Source organism: Topomyia yanbarensis, chromosome 3, assembly GCF_030247195.1.
Source record: "Topomyia yanbarensis strain Yona2022 chromosome 3, ASM3024719v1, whole genome shotgun sequence".
In the NCBI taxonomy this organism is placed as follows: domain Eukaryota; kingdom Metazoa; phylum Arthropoda; class Insecta; order Diptera; family Culicidae; genus Topomyia; species Topomyia yanbarensis.
The window spans coordinates 57421941-57443417 of NC_080672.1; the positions used below are offsets into that span (position 1 = coordinate 57421941).

At 37.7% G+C, this 21477-nt stretch overlaps 1 protein-coding gene across 1 annotated transcript; it reads left to right on the forward strand.

Annotated features, from left to right (window-relative positions):
* Nucleotides 1-348: 348 nt before the first annotated feature.
* LOC131690366 (leucine-rich repeat-containing protein 70-like) lies at nt 349-18285 on the forward strand. The gene is made up of 4 exons (XM_058976078.1): nt 349-1558; nt 16535-17322; nt 17385-17777; nt 17841-18285. Exons 1-4 carry the CDS (start codon nt 1475-1477, stop codon nt 18106-18108), a joined length of 1533 nt encoding a protein of 510 aa, XP_058832061.1. The 5' UTR covers nt 349-1474; the 3' UTR covers nt 18109-18285.
* The last annotated feature ends 3192 nt before the right edge of the window (nt 18286-21477 follow it).

Sequence of the window (21477 nt, forward strand, 5' to 3'; positions counted from 1 at the left end):
GCCACATTTTTTCAGATAAACGAACAAAACGGGCGGGCTTTCCTTTGCTGTTATTACTTTCCTGCTGTTACGTGAAGCACACTGATGACGATTCTGCATGATTCTGCAACATTGTTAGCAACCAATTAGATTCAAAAGTAAAGTCGTTGAATTCGTACACAGAAACAGACCTTCGACGTCATCCGCTCGACAGTTGATCGAACCCGAATGTTCAAAATGTTCAGCGGCCGCAGCACGCGTCTGTCCCATTTCAAATCGGGCTGCTAGCAATGTGGGCCGCGTTGTTGTTGGTTGAATGTTTACAAATATAGTCAAATAGTGGGGGTGTAGCTGGCGTCACTTTGCAATAGTTGCATGGAGGTGACTTGCGATCATTTCCGTACATGATTCAGTATGTTGAAACCGACAATTGAAACCTGAATTTTTGCTATCGATTGATTCCATTTGTTCCTTATTCCGGTTATGCCAGGAACTTAATTAAAATCGCAGCTGTCAGCTCAAAGACACAGTAATTTTTGTTCGATCTAACGCCATATAGGTAGTGTACATACAGCCCGTTGGCGTACCTGACTGCAGCACAGACCTGGTTGGCCTTGAGAAATCGAATGGCGGCAGCGGCGTCGTCGTCGTCGTCGTTGCTGGCATTGCAGCGTCGTCAAATGCTCATTCTGGGCACATGCCTTCCATATAGATTGGACGTCCATCGTTTTCGTTTCGTGCGATTGTAGTTGAACCGGCCTGCTAAGTCAGTGTGACCGTGCTCTGTTTACAATCAGTTGATTATGCGATCGACGGCGTATTCGCGAGAACGACGCAGTGATCGTGGTTGCTGGTTGAACAACAACGCGAGTGCTTTAAACACAAGTTCTATAGTTGAAATATGCGCAAATCTCGCGTTTTGCAATCGATCTGCAGGGGAGTGATTTAGCGCGGGTCGCGTTTGCCGAAGATGAATTCGATCACAAACAGTCGCGGATTGTAGACCGTTTTTGTTGCTGCGGCTGCTGAGAAACAAAGGCGCGTCTCAACGCTGGTATGCCGACGATGCTGATGAGGCGCGAATTCAAATCAGGAAAATATGCGTTCTACATTTCAACGCAGTTTGTGTTTTAGTCGGTGAATCGTAACCCTACCGAATAGCTACAGACAAACGCGAGTGGATACCGTCGTGATAAGATAAGGATGCCCTGTTATCAGCGACAGAAGTTTCTGCTCGATCCAGGTATAATGCAACTGGCAAACTCGGGTCGCTCATTTCGACAGTGGATATTACTGGAACTGGGTGAGATTAATTAGTGCACCTGTGCTGCTGTGAGTGGTGTTGCGAGTGAATCATTGTCGTGCCAAATCAAATCGATTGTAAGGAATTGTTCCAACAATTGCCGTCTTATTAGTGCATTACGAACAAAACTAGCGATTAAGTGAAAAACCTGTCTTAGAATCTGTGATGACCAAGTAGCTGTACCGCGCAACGATGAAAATCCTCAGCAGCGGTGTGTTTGTCCTAGTGATTTGCACCGGATTAGTCCTGGCCGTGGAAGAAGACCAGAGCAAAAAGGTAAGTTTTGGAAGCATTATTCAACTTCGTTCCGCATCGATTTTATTGGTGCCGATCCCTTCTGCCTTACTCATTTCAATTTAAGCTCTTGAATCGGTCGATAACGATTGCACGCGATAAGATATGGATGGAGTTACTCGGCGATGGTGGGGCTGTTGCGCAAAATCAACAGTTACACTTTACAATTTCTGCGCACTTTTTCGTACTGAGTTGATATCGTCACTTGAATTTCCTAGTAATGAGTCTAATTTCCAGGTATTGAGCAAGATTGTAAAATTATATATTGCAGTTGATTGCAAAGTTCTGCTATTCGGTATTTTGATCCGTATTCGAAAATTGCTAAGAGCTCAGTTCCAAGAGTAACTAGGATGATAAGCCAGTAGGGTTTCGTATCCTAATTCAATCAACATAGTGTGCGTTTCATCTTCGTTTCATCAGTATGAGACGACTTATTTGGCCACCAGGCTAAGCATACAATGATGTCCCACAAGTACAGAAGCTCGGCTTTATGGCGATATCATACCTAAATCGAAACAGCATCTGACTAGAAAGTCCATACGTAGTACCTTATTATATTGATACAGGGAAAAATGGATTAAAATCACTGTTTGTGCATGAAGAGCACAGATCTTATAACTGTCGTGGAGTCGTCCGTAAGTTACTGATGAGTTGAAGTAGAAATGCAAGTCCAAAACCTGATAAAGCACAAATTAATTTTGATCGATTTTTTTCCTTGCGGTATTATATTAAGGAACATAGTTTAATCATATCATCACCATAATCACTCAATATTGAAATTGTGTTTGGTGTGGAGCTTTGAGTGTTACGCATTATGCATCCTTGACAACGTAGTCAATTTTCTTGCCTGGGAGCAATTCTAACCCATAAATAATCTACACTGCACCAATCAATTATTCACCGGACACGTTGACTCACTCTCGATGAACTAGGGTGTTAAGACTACCTTCATCCTATTTCTATTACGATCATCTTTGTTGAATGGTGCGGATAAATTTGGCTCACTTGAATAGTTTTCATCTTGCTCAAACGCTATTTTCAGCACTCATACTGTTTCTTAGAAACGAAGCTAATAAATTGATGCAAATTCATACGCACTTCATTTAGCGCTTCCATTTCCCGACGGTTTTCAGCTTCCCGGGATTCGGGAATAAATAATAAATTTCCCGTGAAATCGCGGGATCCCGGCAATACAGAAGAAAAATAAGACGAATTTCGCGCCAAATCGAACAAATGATTTTAATGAAACTTTCTGTACACTGAGAACTTTGTCACGAAAAGCCACTTTGCATATTTTGTTTTTCCAAAAATGATCTAGACCGTCTTTTTAAAAGGGCCAAACTTTTTTACTATTTTTTTTTAAACGGTTGTAGTCTAAAAATGACAAACCCTACAAAAAATATTATTGGAGTGATTTTCACAAAATTAGTCAAATTTTTGAATAAAAATATTGAAAAAATTCTTCATTGACTCCTACACTGATAAAAATCGATTTAAAAAATTTAAAGTCGATTTACAAAAAAAACATTTTTGATTTTGATGAAATTTTGTTCCGAGATAGGTAATTATGTTCCCTAACTACAGTCAAAAGTTCAAGTTCAATTTGGTATATATGCATAACAAACTTTAATGAAGACTGGAAGACTTCAAGGCTGCAGTTCACTTGTTCATCTCAAAAATGTTACATTTTATGATTAATTGACAAACTTTTCTAAAGTATATTTTATGTCTGGTGGAGCAGCAGCACAATACAAAAATAAGAAAAACTTCGCAAGGTTGTATAGATTCCAGTCAAAGTATGAATTTAGCGCAGAATGATCCCATGGAAAAGGACCCTGGCTATTAGTGGCACTCTCAAGCAAATGGCAAAAAGAGCCAGTCTTGCTCGCGACTATGAAAATACCATAACAACTCTCCGAGAGTTATCTAACTGGGCAGTTGAACAAACTGAAAAATATCACAAAATTAATTTTCTGCTACATATTCATTGAACAGTACAACAAAATGTCACAAGAACTCGAAGAACTGTATAATAACGCCAAAACAATATCTGGTACTCAGGAATTCCACAGTTTTGTGCCTATTTCTGGTGGCAAAATAGAGGCAAAAAGGTATTTTAATTCAGAAGATTATTTTCTTTGTTTAGACATAATACAAAATAGCATGCATGAAGATAGTTTTAAGACAAATGTAATATATAAAAATTAATAATTATGTAAAATTCAATACATAATGTTGTGGTGGTTATTTCTTTCTCTGATTCTTCCTCAGCACTAAACAAGAAAATAAAAAAGTAATAATGGAAGATTTGTTTAACGACATAAACACTTTTCAATGGGATTCTTGATTAAGGGGTTACATACCTTTTAGTGATAAAAATTCCAAGAAAGTTTGAATTTACGTTAAGGAATAAAGTAATGATTTCATTACATCAAACTTATAATATTTTGGTAGCACATTTTTCAGTAAAATAAACAAGCATAAGTTTATAAAAATAAAATGATAATTGGCGGAGTTATGGCTTTTTCCCCGAAACCCTTTTTTATTTAAGAGGTTTGCGGTGATCACGATTAGAGACCAATAGATCATCTAAAATCCCAAAACTCAAAAAATTCCATTAGTATATGAGTATTCCTCGTACCTTAACGATTACTTGAATAAATAATAATTTTTTCCTGCTTTGGAGAACGTTTTTAGTAAAAATCGCTGTTTTAAGCTCTAAAATTTGTATTAAAGAATTCTTATCCATGAAACAAAAATTTATGCATAAAAAAGGAATCATTAAAGTCCGGGAAAAAATATTTACGATCAATTGAAAAAAATAAGAAAATCGATTGAGTAGTTTTTCGGCAATCGTGATCACGTAAAAATCATTTTTAGTAAAACGACATTTCGAGATAATCGAGCTTAAAAATTACCACTGCTCTTGGTAGACAAAGCGCGCTTGGAAGCGCTGTATCTTTCGATTTGATGTATTGATACCACAATAGATCAAATAACTGGTCGCAGTGGTTAATGTACCCAACAAATGAAAAAAAAACTTTCGATCTTGGTTCTCTACAAAAATTTTGGACAGATACAGCGTTATGTATTTCTATTCACGCATCCAAAAATTTACAGATATTACAGTTACGGTATTACAAATTAGACGAAATATGCGTTCGCTGAACCGACCAAATATTTCTGCAGATGTTCTAGAAACATTCCTTATTTTAAATAGCGTTTGCGCTAAGCATGATATCGCTAAAAACCATCCCAAGTTTTGAAACATACACTCATCGATTTTTTAAGAAAGTGCCGCCACTTCCATTACTAGTTTGATTGCAAGCCCTTTCATTCACGATCTAACTATTAAAATAAACTATTAAAAGAATTGTTAAAAAATCTGATCAATGGGCTCATCGGTTGCAGAGATATCGTGCGCATTGCTAACGCTACAATCTGCATTCACTGCTCACTCCAAATGTTTACCGGTAAAAATATTTCCTACATAATTTTTTTCGCAGAACCTAAGCCTTTTGGAATAAATTAAAAATCTTTTTTTCCCGGTATTTCCGAATCCCGGGAATGAGGAAACACAATTTCCCGGGAATCGGGAATCTCGGGAAATCCAAAAATCCCGGGATTCCCAGGAAATAAATTCCCGGGATGGAAGCTCTAATTCCATTAAATGCATGATGAGCACTGGCGGATCCAGGGAGAGGTGGGGGGCACGTGCCTTTTCAGCCAGGGCGTATAATTCCAGTGCATGGCGTCAGGCAGTAAGTTAATGGGCAAGCATGTCGCTATCTCATCACTCGAACATCGTTGAGCACATCTGTTTAGCAGTTCTGTCAAATCTCAAATGAAATTGATCCCACTTCTCTATGTTGTGCTATCTCTGCCACCATCCTTGTATCCAGGGATCATCGTCACGAAATATGGAATGGCTTCGGCAATACTTAACATCAGTTTCCATGGTGTGACCTCATACAGCAAGTTTCAAGAATATTCTGCTTTTTTACATTCTTAGCATTCCATTTCTGTGTTGTACAAAGTACAACGCGCGAGTGCTCGTGTTACAAAATTTTGCGCGAGTGCGCGTAAAAGATTTTGGTAATAGCTAATAATGTATATAAAATAAAAATAATATAGACACAGTTTATGTTATAAACCGTCGAACACAAATGGTCACCCAAACAATGCATCCAATTATTTCCTGTTTCTATGTAATATTAAATTTATTCTAGGAATAATAAAGTATCAGAATAGCCAAAGTTTGGCTGCACAAAAGTGCATAAAAAACAGAAATCTTGGATGCAAATAGATCAAATTTATATGAAAAATAATTTTAAAAGCAACAATATTGATTTTACGTTATTAGTTCCTTCAACAAATAGTTGTACAGGTAAACTTCGATATAACGTACATCTCGGTTCAAAAATTGTACGTTATATTGAATTGTACGTTATATCGAAGCATGCAAAATCCTCACAGAATTGTTGTTCATGGTACTTTATTTAGTAGAATTTTGATGACGCGTAACTAATTTTGAAAATCTAACCTACCTAACAGTGTTAAACAGCTTTTCTCATAAAAAATTATAGAGGTTGTATAAAAAAGATGCCGCAATTAATTTTTGTTTGCTTATATGAATTAAATTTATTGAAAATATTCTTATTTTGACTCCTTTCCTAATTATTAAGTCATTAGTCATTATTATTCTGTCTGGGCTTGTTAAGTGTTTTTTAATATTCTCACCGTCAGCGCCTCATCAAATAAGAGCAATTTATGAACTTTCATCATTAGAAAAGACTATAAAGATCCACTTGTATCCACGATTCAAGAATTTCTGAAAATATATTTCAATCCGCTAACCGGTTTCCTAAATACCCCATACCAGTCGTAAAACGCACAGTTGGCCGTGTAATTACAAATATGATCTTTCACTCTTATTTATTTGATGTTGACACATAATAGGATTCGAAAACAATCTTCGATTCTAGTAACTGGATTTCAGAGTCTCGGAAACCAGAAATTTTGATAAATATCACTGGATTCCTCGCAGATCGTCAATGCCACGTCATTTCATGTGTCACTTGATGGCCAATGTAAAACAGACAAAACAATCACGAGTCCAGGGAACTGAATTCAGGGATATCCGAAGTCGGAGTTGAATGTGTCCGCATTACTTGCAACATGATTCGTAGATCATATGGTTGATGTAATGAATGTCGAGAATAATAAAAAAATGTAATCCGAAGTACTGAATTCAGGAGTTTCAGGAAGCGATTGTAACTGATTGTCATGAAATATGAAAGCACTAGACATGCTATTTTTTGTGGCACAGCATGCTATGAAACTTAAACATTGTCATTCGGCCCAGAGAATCAGATTCCTCAGTCGCGAAACCAACCAACAATGGTCACACTAATATTGTTATTGTTGTTTTCAGTTAGAACTTACTGATCTTGTATTATTTATTGAGCTACATGTTTGGTGTTAATAAATTACAGTCATCCGCAAATGGAATTGAAAAAAATCGCTCTCGTAGCCTTCAATGAAGTAGCCAATAGCTAACATGCTCATTAGAAGCCCAATTAGTACGTTTTAAGATTGTTTGTAACATATTGAATTCTTAAAATATGGAATACATGCGAAATTGAAAAGAAATTTGGACCTGAAAAAAAAATTAAAAATTTTGTACGTTATATCGAGGAAAAATGTACGTTATATCGAGTGACGCTATATCGAAGGTATGTTATATCGAGGGTACGTTGTATCGAAGATTACCTGTATTTTAGTAATGCCTGCAAGTTTGTGATACATATTAAATTACTAAAATAAGGTTTTAGCATAGAAAAGTCGAAAAAATTTATAGGTCATATTTACTAAAAACAGCAATTGTAGTATCTTATAAGAAGTTATTCAAAACATAATATTCTACAACTTTGTTGAAGACATCGATCCTCTAAAAAAATCATTTAAATTTTTTTTTGCTCGGGTGCTCTACTTTAATCCAACCAAAAAATATTCTATTTAAAAAGTTGCAGAATAATATTGTGAACATATCCTACGAAGAAATGCTGGCTCTAAAATGACACCTAAGGCCTCAAATAGATTTTATCCCACCTTTTTGCCTTTCTCATATAGAAAGGTTATGCAATCACTCTAAAAATCGTCAACCTAATCCCGGCCCGGAGGGCCGAGTGTCATTTTCCATTCAACTCAGTTCGTCCAGATCAGAAAATGTCTGTGTGTATGTGTGTATGTGGGAAAAAATGTCACCTCTGTTTCTCAGAGATGGCTGAACCGATTTGCACAAACTTAGTCTCAAATGAAAGGTACAACCTCCCCATCGGCTTCTATTGATTTTTTTTATTGGACTTCCGGTTCCAGAGTTACGGGTTGAAGAGTGCGACCACACAGCAAATTCCCATATAAACAAAAATGAAAAATTCTCAAAGGGGGGAGTAAGGGAAAATAAATTTCAAAATCGAATTTGCATTTTTGATGCCAAATGACTTTAAAATGCATAAAACGTTGAGATTTGATGAAATACCGAATAAAATTTTTTGACGAATATTGACTTTTCTGGTTTTTGGCACATTTTTGCTTTTCTCATATAGAAAGGTTATGCGATCACTCTAAAATCATCAACCTAATCCCGACCCGGAGGCCCAATTTTTTTGCCTATAAAGGCTTAGGTAGAACTATGCAATGAGGGATTGCTACTTTAAAATTAAAACTAGTCTAAAACAGTGCTGCGCATTCGGTAGCCGTAAACAGAAAACACGGTCGCAAGCACTCATATTCGACTCTCTTTCCGTGTAAGTTCTCACACTGAGGCAGCAACATATACTGTCAGTCATACTACGTGAGTGACTTTGCGGAAAAATGTTGACTTTTTGTTCTTTTGCTCACTTGATTTCGGTTCAACTTGATTGAAACCTCTCGATGACAGTCAGTTTCGAAAATTATTGTCATTAAGTCTGGCAACGGAAGTGTTAAATTCTCCACGATGCAAGTCTTGAATTCAATATTACAGTTCAAATACATTACCTATTAAAAATTGACTTAATTACTAACCGAGGATTGTTTGAGGAAAATTGTATTTCAATTTCCGTCGCCGTTTGGAAATCATTCGATGTATGGATGGAACATGCTCAAGCCGCGTAAAATGCTCATGTAATGTAATATTTAATAATATAATATTCGTGCTGTATTCTATGGGATTCCCTAATAATATAAACCTGAATTTTGTTAATTCGCAGTCTAGAGCATAGAGAAGATAGAAAACCTAACCTATTCCCAAAAGCAGTTAATTAAAAAATGTGCTTTATCTGTTGATAAATATGGTCAACCATACACCACCAGGTCAAAAAGCATAAAAGTACACTCAAGTTTTTTTTACGCGGTATTTTTTTACGCGGTTTTTTTTACGCGGATTTTGAAATTTACGCGGTTTTCATTTACGCGGATTTTGAAATTTACGCGGTTTTCATTTACGCGGATTTTGGAATTTACGCGGTATCCATCAATGAGGTTCCCTTTATCGCGGATTCTTAAATTTAAGTGGTCTTCATTTACGCGGATTTTGAAATTTACGCGGTTTTCATTTACGCGGATTTTGAAATTTACGCGGTTTTCATTTACGCGGATTTTGAAATTTACGCGGTTTTCATTTACGCGGATTTTGAAATTTACGCGGTTTTCATTTACGCGGATTTTGCAATTTACGCGGTTTTCATTTACGCGGTTTTCATTTACGCGGCTCGTATCCCCCGCGTAAAAAAAACCTGAGTGTATCTTTCAAGTTCAAATATCAGTATAGAGCAAAACCACATCAAGTGGGTCTAGAAATTTCCACAAAATCACCGATTTTCATGAAAAATATTTTTTGTATAGGGGACATGGACAGGGGACACCTTTGGTATAAATATTTTGTAAAAGTTGCTATTTTTGGTTAAATTATGGGCTTTCAAACTTTTGAGACCAATAAAATTGCGCTTTTTCAATTTCTTATTTCTCAAAAACTACTCAAGATAATTGAATGAAATTTTGTACACTTATAGAATGATGTTTATTCTATAAGTGTCCAAATTTCATTCAATTATCTTGAGTAACTATTATATGAATATATATTTATGGAATATTTGTTTTAATATCAGTATTTTATGTACATTTGTAATAAAAAATTTATATAATATTTTTATGTTCTCTGCGTTAGAAAAAAATCAAAAAATATGTCAAACGACGCGGAAAACTTTCACCTTCAATAAACTGTAAAGATATTTTTGTCCTTTTGCTTCTATCCAGAGATATGTAGTTTTTTGTCACGCGCTGCGCTCTTTCAACATGCGGCGCATTTCGATGATGCCCATGATAACGCACTAGCTACAGCCCACGCGAACTCGAACAACGGGCATGCTCAAACTTGCGTTCAACACATTGCGGTATCTATCATTTAGCACGCGGTAAACTCTGTTTTATAGCAAATCGTAACGTCTATTGTTTAGAACGTCGTCAATTCTATTGTCAAAATTTAGTTTAACATGTGTTAATTAAAATTTTTGTCATACATGAGGTTTAATAGTTGTAACGAGTAAGACACATATACAACATAGTGTAAGTTTGAGTATTTCATATTTGCAACAAACTTACAAACGTCTTTGCCAATGTACTTGTATTCCACCAATAGGTGATTAAGAATAAATTGCGACTATTGTGATATTTTTTAGCTGCATTCCGCATTTATTCAGCTTAACCATAAATCGAAATTCATACTATCTCGCAAATCGAAAACGCGAACACCGTACTTAAGGTAGACTAAAAAATTGTTTAGCCGATTAAATGCGGAATGCAGCAAAAAAATCTCACAATAGTCGCAATTTATTCTATGTCACCTCTAGATGGAATGAAAAGTTCGAACGTAAATTAATACTTAACTTGTGTAGGTAACGGTATCCAAACGGCTTACTAGAAGAACACTGCTTCACTTGTCACTGACCGGCTAACGGTACTCAGAAACAGAAACACAAAAGAAGGGAAAAAATACTCGACTACGCGTAGAGTGTGCGAAATAACCTTGAACGCGGATTAGCACTATTTGTCGCTATAGAGATTGTACGTACCGACAGCAAAAGGCTTCCAGCTCGACTGAGTGCTCGATAGCTAATGAGGACCAGTACTTGTATAAAAAGTCTTACTTGACCACTTAAAAGACACTACTTTCGGGAAAACGCGTTTAAAGATAAAGTATCATCACTTCCATAGCTTGTAAGATCGATGAAAAACCTTGGTTGAAGATACTGACTGCCAAATAAGTCAGAACGTTGACCACTTGCCTGCCAGAATTTGTGCATGTGTTTTGGCGCTAAGGAACAGATTCCACTATTCAGAGACTCATTGATGTTTTGGGTGTAAGCTCCTAAGCATCTTTTCTTAGCTGGCCGATTGATTTGTCCGTCAACTTTCCCCGTTCCTTTCCTACCGATACCTTTGTTATTTTTTTTTTCAGTTTTCGTAATCTTGTTCCCATACGCTTCTCAACATGCTCGACGCATTCTACTTCCGTACTCTTCCGTAATATCGTCCAAAAAACAAGAAACCATTCACAGACGCTCACATATACATAAACCGTCAAGAATGGACCGGTGAATTCTTTAAACAATGATTTTTCCATAGACAAGCGCCATCGTGATACGCCGCGCTTATAGTATCTCAAAAACGGCCGAAGATGGGTACCTTTCGGCTCCCAGAAACATGCCAAGGAATATGATTTTAACCAAATCCTTTCTGTTGCGTATTCTCAGATACATATAGATTGAAATTAAACAATGGAAAAAAATCGATTTTTTGAAACAGCGAGAGTAGAACCTTTCCTTCATTTCACACACACAAATTAGCACGAAGTACAAATAATTCAAATTTCGTTTTTTGACCGCACAATCTTCTCTGACCGCACTAGCTATGCCTATCGGAAAAGAACTTTTTTTTTAATAAATTTAATCCTAAAAAACTTCTCACATTTTGAAACACACCACGTTACTAAAAAGATTTCACACTGCTGCCTCTTCCACGATCAGAATCGAAATGGACGAGTTGCACTTCTGTAAATCCTCAGATAGGCGTCAAGTGATTCGGGTAATCATACTCGGAAGTACGTATTATCACCAATACTAATCTTTCGACGACCATTTCTCTCGCTTGAATTTAAAGATATATCTTTCTTCGAGGGTCCAAGCACCAGGAAGTTTGAGAGCGTCACACAGAGGAGTAACTAGAACAAATTCCTGACCAGTAACCAAATTTTTTTTTTCGATTTTTTGTTTCGTTATATTCTTTTTACATACCTAGAAGCCTACTATATAACGTGGCAAAATTTTGAATATGTCGAAAATTATTAAAGAATTTTTGCATTGATTCAAAATGGTGATATTTTAAGGGGTTCTTTATAAATTTTCATTATATATCAAGCAATATCGCTTTCTAGTGATGATGACTGCATTATATAAGACAACATTATTACAAAAGTAGTTGAACACAACCATTTGTATAACTTCAGCCTAAAACTAACTGAAAATAGTAATGTTGCTGTGCATTGCACCAACTCTAAAAATACGTGTTTAAAACATTTTATTCCAAAAAAGAAAGATAAAAAAGTTATATTGAACGGCTAGATCCGGCAAAATTGCTGAAGCAGTATTACAAAACAAGATTCCAGCTACGAACTCTTCTGGACTTGTCCAATCCACAAATTCCAAGCGATATGAAAATTCTGAATTTTTTAATAATTTTGGGTACATCGAAATGCTGTAGGGCCAAATACTATGTTTGGAAAAATGTATCTCTATGAATACGTGCACAAACGTTCCTTCTCCTCTTCCTTTTCCACTGATCATTTGTTCATGTAACTAGAAAAACAAATGTATTCACAAAGATCTCCTCGAGATTACTAGTATTCGAAAGGATATAGAAAATTGGCCTTTGCACTGATAGGTGGATAGATGCCAAATTGTTCCCAAAAAACAAGTTATTGTCTATTTTTTGTTCATATTAAGGCATAATAACAGCAATAGCAGCAGTAAATAATTTTGGCCAGGATTCGACCTCAGTTACTCTTCTGTGTGTCGTATTGAAAATACCAACGTATTTTGAATATAATTAAAGTAAATAATTGAAGTATTTAAAAATAATTCTGTTGTACTTAACAAGGTACTTAACGTAATTAACGTCTATGTGTGAGTACTTATAGTATTTAAAGCACATCTTAACGGTAATTAAAATAGTTTGCGTATTTAAAGTACGATGGTGCTTACTTAAAATCTTTTCTGTAATTAAAGTACAATGAATTTGGTACGTTCTCTTTAAATATTTGCGGTACCTAATGTACTTTCAGTCTATCCACTCATTGAATGCTTACTAGAAGTATATGCATGAAAATGCATAAAAATCACACCAGAAGAAAAGAGACGGGAATAGAAAGTATGCTAACTATGCATATTTTTGTTTCTCAGTGTACCTTGGGCTCTGCGTCGTATTGAAGATTTAGTGCTCGTCTTTCTTCTTCTTAACCTATTTGTATCTAGCCATTGCATTCCCATGCGCATTTGGGTCTTGGCGAGACGAAATATTTTTGGAAAGTTCAAAATTGCATGCAAGGGAATACTTGTACACCAGGGTTACCATATTCACAGATTTTTCTGTAATGTCACAGATTTTTTGATTTAATTTTTGATCACAGATTTTTTTTCTCAGATGACAGATTTTTGGCATTTTGATGAAAATTTCACAGATTTTTGGAAATATTGTGATTTTTCACAGATTTTTTGGAAATTTATCACAGATTTCCACAGATTTTTTTCTTTTTTTAGTTATCACAGATGGTAAAAAGATTTTTTTGACCGAAACACAGATTTCAATGTGGCATCCCTGTTGTACACAAGTGTCTAAATAGTTCTTTATGTGATGCATTTTGGCATAGTGACCGTAGTGAACAAGAAATGACAAAAAACCACGAAAAAGATGAACATGCTACAACCCTTAGTCCTACACGTTCAAGTTCTTCAACAAAATTCTTCATTGCGAGCATTTCGAAAACTTTATCGAAGACACCAACTTTTTAGCTCGTCAGTATAAAAAGTTTTTTTTTCAGTTCGATCAAGGTATGCCATGCCTAATTTTACTTTTCATCGGATTGTGGAGAATATTCATACGAACAATTCCTCCAAAGACACGTGTTCACGTGTTTGGCGTTTCCGACCACTGTGCAATGCAATCCAACTAAAAACAGTTCACCAGGATGTGATCTACAACATAGCATTTACTGATGACGAATCGATTGACTACTTTAACCTCGGAAAACTAACAAGAAAACTCAAATTTCCACAAGACACAATGTGGGTTTAATCCCACATTGTGTCTTATGGAAATTATTTTCACGTTTCTCAAATGATAATTCACGTGAATTACTTAGAAGTAGGTATTAAAACATGTAAAAATGCCAATTTAAAAAAAACAGTGGGTTAGCCCCTTTTGGACGCCAGCCATTCAACTGACGCGGCTGTCACAACCGATATTTTGAAACGGAACCCCTATATTGAAAGTTTAGATGTATTCTACATTAACACCCGTTCAACCTGCCATTCGGGAGAGCATCGGGAGTCAGCATATCTTGACTCAGAAAGCACGTTCCTCGTATGTAGTCGGGGATTTGTGCCCTGCCGTGTCTTTTCATCATTTCCTGAGCGGAAGGAAACGAGGAGAAGGAGAAGGGAGAAAGTAGAATTGGAAGGGTGGGAAAAATAATAACAGAAAAACAAACAGCAGGTGATTTAACCTTACAAGCAGTTCAACTGGCCTGCGAGTAAGCCTTAAGCTTTTACCACCTTGGATAACAAACTTTAATGTCTCTGAATTTCACTTGTCCAAACACGATGTCGTCTGTATAAGGACGGCTGAAAACTCGAAATCGCAATTGCGCTGTTGCATATCAGATGATATGAGGTTCCGTAGTCGAATTCACGAAGATCACATGAAATACACTCAGCGCGCTGAATAATTGTCATGTGACACTTGGGTTTGCAGTGCCCGGTTAAAGCCCTAGTTAGCATTCTGCAGTGGAGTTTCCAAAAATGTAGGAGATTTTTCAAAATCACTAGGCACGGCTGTCCTAGAAACGCCTGCTTGGTTACGTGTTTTTTCTCTTATCCAACTAGTCACATTTAACGGCGCACTCAGGACCAACGAAGTTAATCCCTGCACCTGCCTTGACCAATTCGTCACCCCATTAAGTTCCAGCAATACCGGAATGTCCGAGCACCCAGACAAAATAGATAATGTCGACAATGTTTAGTTTTTCAATTTAGGTGCGGCACGCAATCACTAGCTTGGACCGTAATATATCTAAGCTAAGGGGCTTCATTGCAGCCAGACTATCGGAACAAAAGTTTATAATTTTGCCGGACAAGCTCTGCTGAGGAACCGCTTGTACCCCGCACATAATAGCGAAGATTGCTTCTTGGAATACAATACAGCATCTACCTAGAGAGTGAGACTGCTCCAATCTCATTTCACGACAGTAGACACCAGCACCAGCACGTCCCTCCATCCGGTGTAATATGCCACTTGCGTTTGTTATTGTCTCTATATATAGCTAGACAACCACTCTTTTCCACAGGTAATTTTCACATGGAATGTCCTGTTTGGAAAACTACATGTAAGTGTAATATCGCTCGGAGAAAGAATAACTTTACCCCATTTAAACATTTGTGACCACAGTTGTGTATGACTGGTAGCAAGATCAACATGGTTATTGTTCCAAAGACCAGTAAACTGCAGTCTGTATGTACGCGATAGTGCTTCTTGTTTAAGGTGCATATGTAATGGTTTGATATCATTTAGCCAACATTTTCCTCTGAATTCACAATTATCGTTTAAATTTGCAAAATATTTAGAATCATGAAAAAATTTCAATTTTTTAAAATCATTATAAATTACTCTTTGAAAATGGGCGGTGCAAAACGCACATGTGTGAGAGTAAAATGCACCACAACAACAACGGAGCAGGATGCTCGGTGAATAAGCAAGTTATTTTGTTTTCTGTTGAAATTTTCAAGTGTACCATTAAATCTCTTTAAATTATGCAATTATTAGGCTTTCAGAACGATTTTTCTGATTTCGATCAGCCAGATCAATGAAGAGGATAGTGTCTCGAGGGAGTACAGATATAAATCTGGCAAACAGGAATAAACGCAACGCAACATAGTATGAAATAAGGATTTGTGCCCTCCTGTACAAAGACTGGTTTTTACCAACAAATTTTCACCCTAGTGAGAAATTTTGGTTTTTACCAAATTTTCCTCCTTAGGGTGAAATATAGCATAGTGCTTTCGCATAGGCCTGCTAAGCCAAGACAAGTTTCGGCTTCACTTGTGTCTCATCGGCATAAACAGAACTTCTGCTCGAACGGGACATCACGTTTGATCAGTCGTTTGATTGAAACACATAGTGTGTTTTAGTTTTAAGGGATTTGCGTCAAGCCGGCGCTAATCTATTCCGACAATGTGTTAGTGTCGGTTTCTGATGAGGCGAAGCCGAAACGCAACATAGTATGAAACAGGAATATATTTGGTAGATTTATATGGGGTAAAAATACGTATTACAAAAGCCACAATATTTCCGCGAGTAGAGCACAATTTTGTTTATATCTCGAGCTGCAATTGATAAACGCTTGTGAAACTTTGTCGACGCATGTTTACAATAACGGACATCCGGCTAGTGTGAAATAGCTGATTTTAACACAACCATGCAGAAGATAGTAAAAATTTCAGCCTAAGTGTGTTCTACTTCACTTCGGTTATGTCTCTGATATTACCCACCCATCTTTTTTCACAACTTACAAGCTACAGTTATTTATTACAATGTTACCCTAACTTACCTAAATCATAAACGATCGCCATTTTTCCTTCCCTCCAGAACACCACCAACTCCACCGCGGATGATAACAAACCAGCCAAAGACGTTCCCCAGGATGACAGCAATAAAAAGCAACCGAATGCTCTCTGCAACCCGTGCAACTGTGACGCTCCCCAGAAGACGTTCAACTGTTCCTCCGCCAAGCTGTACAAGCTGTTCAACATGAGCGATTGGGCGAGTCTGAATGAGAGTGGCATAGCAACAGAAATCATGCTACTAGATCATAACGGACTAACTGAAGTGTCGCAGTTCCCAGTATTCGACGTTAAAGTACTGGATCTGAGTCACAACAACATTTCCGTCATCGTCAAAAAAGCATTCTTCAATCTGAACAATCTGGAGGTTCTGGACCTATCGAACAATATGCTAACCTCTAAAAGTCTTGTTCCGGATATATTCGAGGGTAGCTACAATCCGGACGAGTACCTGCCGATGGAGAAATTGAAAGTGCTTCGACTTGGTTACAACCAGTTGCATTCGCTAGATCAGGACCTCTTCGAGCATCTACCGAACCTGGAGGAACTGAGCCTAGTGAACAACGTGTTTAAAGTGATTGACCAGCTCAGTGAAACGGCCATTGCTAGCGTGAAAACGTTGCGTTCACTCGATTTGAGCTACATGGAACTGAATGACATTCCGGTGTACATCTTCAATGCCCCGCAAGGGTTGCAGTATCTGAACTTGACCGGTAATTTGTTGACGACGATTCCGCAGGCACTGGACTATGCGACGAATCTGAAGTGGCTCAGTTTGGATGAAAATCCGATCGATAACCTTCAGGGTGATCAGTGAGTATTTATCGGTTGATTTTTTTTAAATTCTGTACAATATTGTTCTTCAATTCTTTCAGCGTCTTCCCATCGCTTAAATTTCTCGAGTATCTCAGTCTATCGTACATAACACCGCTGAAGATAATCGGACGGGGAGCATTCAGCAAGTTGGAAGCCCTGAACGAGATTCACATTTGCAACAATCCCGAGTTTACCTATTTCCACTCCGATGCCTTCGTTCGGGAAGATCCGGATGATCCGGCACGGAAGGATTGGCCCCGCGTTAAGAAGCTTTACCTGCACAACAACAATCTAAGCTCGTTGGACTCTCAGATGTTGGCCCGGTGGGACGATATGGAGGTGGTTGATATCCGGGTGAATCCGTGGAACTGCGAATGTCATAATCAGTGGATCGTGGAGACGTTGTTGCCGCTGATCGAAAAAACTACACCAAATATTTTGAACAATGTTGTGTAAGTGCCTTTCGTTATCTTATGTCACTTTTTCACGATTAGATCTAATCGATTTTCGTTCAGTTGTGCCACACCCAAACAGATGGCTGGTCTGTCGATGGTCGAACTGGAACACAAGCACAGTCAGATGCGTTGTGTGGACAAGTACGGTAATAATCCGCAGAACGACGGGGCACTTTTGATCGGCCTGTTGATCGGAGTTCTGGTCGGAATTCCGCTGACAGCGGCTGTGATCCTGATCTACAGACGAGGCTGCTTCGGGCTGGTTCACCGGGGACCGGCCGATTTCTCGCGGGCTTTCTACAGCCGAGCGACGAATGATGATTTCTAAAATGTGCCAATCAGTGAGCAAGATTTTTGTTTAGGTTAGATGACAGGTTTTTCCTTCGTGTTTCAGTAGGTGGTCTACCTACCGTTAGTCGCGGTTGCAGTTGAGTTTAAGTTGAAATTGACTTACTATAGTAGTTAAGGATTGTATATTTCTCTACCACTAAAGTGTAAAGAAGTATATTGAAGTGTTGTTAATTCATGATGACAGGCCGTTTTGTACAATTATACCATATAACTTGTTTGAAGCACCTGACTGGCTGACGTACAAAAGAGTCATCATTTCGACTCACCGAACGATCGAATCGGTTAACGCGATTCCAACAATCCATGTTGATAAAAAATTAAAAAATAAAATGAAACTGAATTAGTTATGGAATTTGCGTTTCGAATTCGTCTCATCAGAATCTGACACTAACTTAGTGACGGGACTAAGCTAGCACCGAACTGACGCTAGCTCCAAAAAAAACGGAGACACAATTTGTGTTACTGAGCAAACCCCTAGTCAACCGTGATTTCTCGCTTTTTTTGCTTTTTTGTGACATTTACGCGCAAAGATGGTTTTAAATAGTCTTCCCACATGAACATCGAACACCATGTTCGCTCTAGTTCTGTGCTCATCCTACACCATCATTTCATGTGCAAACTCGAACGCGCTAATGCGTACCAAAACACGAGCACATGTTCGTCTGTACAATCGAACCTCATGTACGTACGCGGTGCTCGTACACACAGGTTCATGACACTAGTTTTCTCTTTCTCTCACCCATCATCACTAGCACCTACGTTCGCTTGGGTTCGGTGTTCGATGCGAACCTGTACACAAAGGCAAAGCATGTTTGGGGTTGAACGCGTGCACGAAATTTTATACACGGGTGCGAACTTGTCGATGTTCATGGGAAGACTGGTTTTAAACAATTTTCTCCTTAATCGAGAAGCAATAGTTTTTACAATAATTGTTCTCCACTAAGGAGGAATATAGCTTAGGAAAATGAAACTGGCAAACGCTTTATGATCAAAGAACGCTGTTCATGATTGTGGTACACTAAGTTTTTTTTGGCACGGTTTTTTGCACGGTTTTCGCAATAAACACGGTTTTAGCAAACATATTTTAAGTCCTTTTGAAGGCAAAAGACAGACGAATTTTGATCAAGATTTTTTGCACGGATTTTGCAATAAACACGGTTTCTGCTTTTATTCAAAGTTCTTTTGAATGCAAAGAACTTAGAAGATTTTTGTAAGAGTGAAAAAGACGAATCTTGAAGATTCAACAATATGGTTGTTTTTGGAAAAGTATTAACGCACAGATGCTACATGTCTATATCTGAGGCCATTTTGAAAATCAAGATGGCGACTTCCGGTTCAGTGGAATTCTCTAAAATATGGGTATTTTTGGAACGGGATTGATAGGTAAACACCAATTAAACCTAATAATACAGTGAAGATCCGATTTTTTTATCTCCCCCGATTTTGTCTGTTCTCGACTTTGTCTACCCTGAATTTGACAGCCTCGCATGAAAATCCGTTCGATAGGCTCCAGCAGACAAATCAACTCAATCTCGAGTAAATCCATTCATGAGCACATTTTTCTTATCTTATGAATGAAAAATATACAAAAATAAATGTATTTTTTTGTTTTATCTTGGATATTTCAACTAAATAATCAGAACCATCTTGGATGTTAAAATGTCAGACCTCTGGCAATTGCATATTTGTCAATCAAGTTTCAAAACACTCCACACGGTCTGATGTATACAGAATATCGCTAAGCCGGTAGTCGCCATTTTTTATTTCAAAATGGCCTCAGACATTGATCTCTACCATGCGCTCATTAGGCCCACTCGCTGAAAATATACATACTGATTGGGTTAAAGAGAATTCCGTTAGACCAGAAGTCACCATCTTGGTATTCAAAATGGCCTCAGACATCGATATTTGGCGTCTACACGTCAAGCGCGTTCCAAAAATACTCATATTGATATTGAGTTTTAGAGAATTCCATTCCATTCCTTTACTTCCTACCCACGCTTCCTACGTCGAAGTAATTTTCTCTCGGCTGCCCTCAGCGCACCAGATCATTTCCTGTTCGTTTGGCTTCTGGCCTGGTTTATCTCGTCAATCGCGTTTTGGCACTCCGTTTGCAGTCCAGTATCTTCAATGGCTAAAACATGGGGTCTTAAACGTGTTTCACCAGATCCTCGCACTTAAAATTTAAATATGTGACTACCCCGTTACATTCAACCCGATTAGCTGGTACATATACTCGGTACTCCTTTGCCTGCTTCAATGTATTTATCACGCATCGTAGCTTATCTTGGCGGATCTTCGATATACTAGCGTTTATTCCTGGTCCCGCCAAATGGTTCATTTTGGACCCGGCTTTGTAGAAAATTACTGAGCCCGGACGGAGAATAGGGCCACCTTGTTCCCAGGTTGACCTTTCAGATTCATTAATTTTATAGGGAGTTTCAAAGTTCGTTTGTCCTGTTAAGTCTAATTGTTTATGACGAGTTATTTTCAATGCGCTTTTTACTACTTCTAATTTTATAGTCTGTTGAAGCGGAAGGAGGTGCAGCATTGCATCAAATGCTTTCGATGGAGTATTTCGCATGTCACCAGTTATCGCTCCACAAGCAAGCCTTTGAAGTTTACTTAGCTTTTTTGAGTTGATTTCTCTTTTGTTTTAGGCCACCAAACTAGCGAGGCACATGTTATTCTTGGTTTGGCAATTGTGGAGTATAACCAGTGAATCATATTTGGTCTAACACCTCATTTTTTACCAATTGTTCTACTGCACACCCAAAGAGCCCTAGTTGCCTTGCTTATAACCTATTCATTCCAGTTTAGTTTTTTTTATCTAGCATCAATCCCAGATATTTTACCTCCGAGAACATTTCAATTACTGTTCCGTTGAGCAAAAGTGTTGATATGGAATATTTCCTTTTTCCTTTTAAAAGGGATTATGATTGTTTTGGAGGATTTATGTTCACGCCCTCCGTTTTACAGCACTTTAAAGTGAAGTTTAATGCAGATTCCATTCTATTTGAGAAAACATAGTCAAATTTTCACCTCACGAGGATTACATCTGCAAATCCAAACACTTCGTATCCCATTTCAATAGTTCGTCTACAACCAATGACCACAATAAGGGTGACAGAACTCCGCCTTGAGGACATCCCTTATTTGTTTTCATAAGTCAGTCTCGTGTTTCCAAGCGTACTAGATAGTTCACGCTTTATAAGCATCGAGTTGATCCAATTCATTGTGTAGATATCGAACCCATGTTTCCCTATATAGGGATGCTATGAGCTATGATGATGCATTGAGCAATCAGATGCATTATCGAAAGCTCCCTCTATGTCGAGAAAAGCGG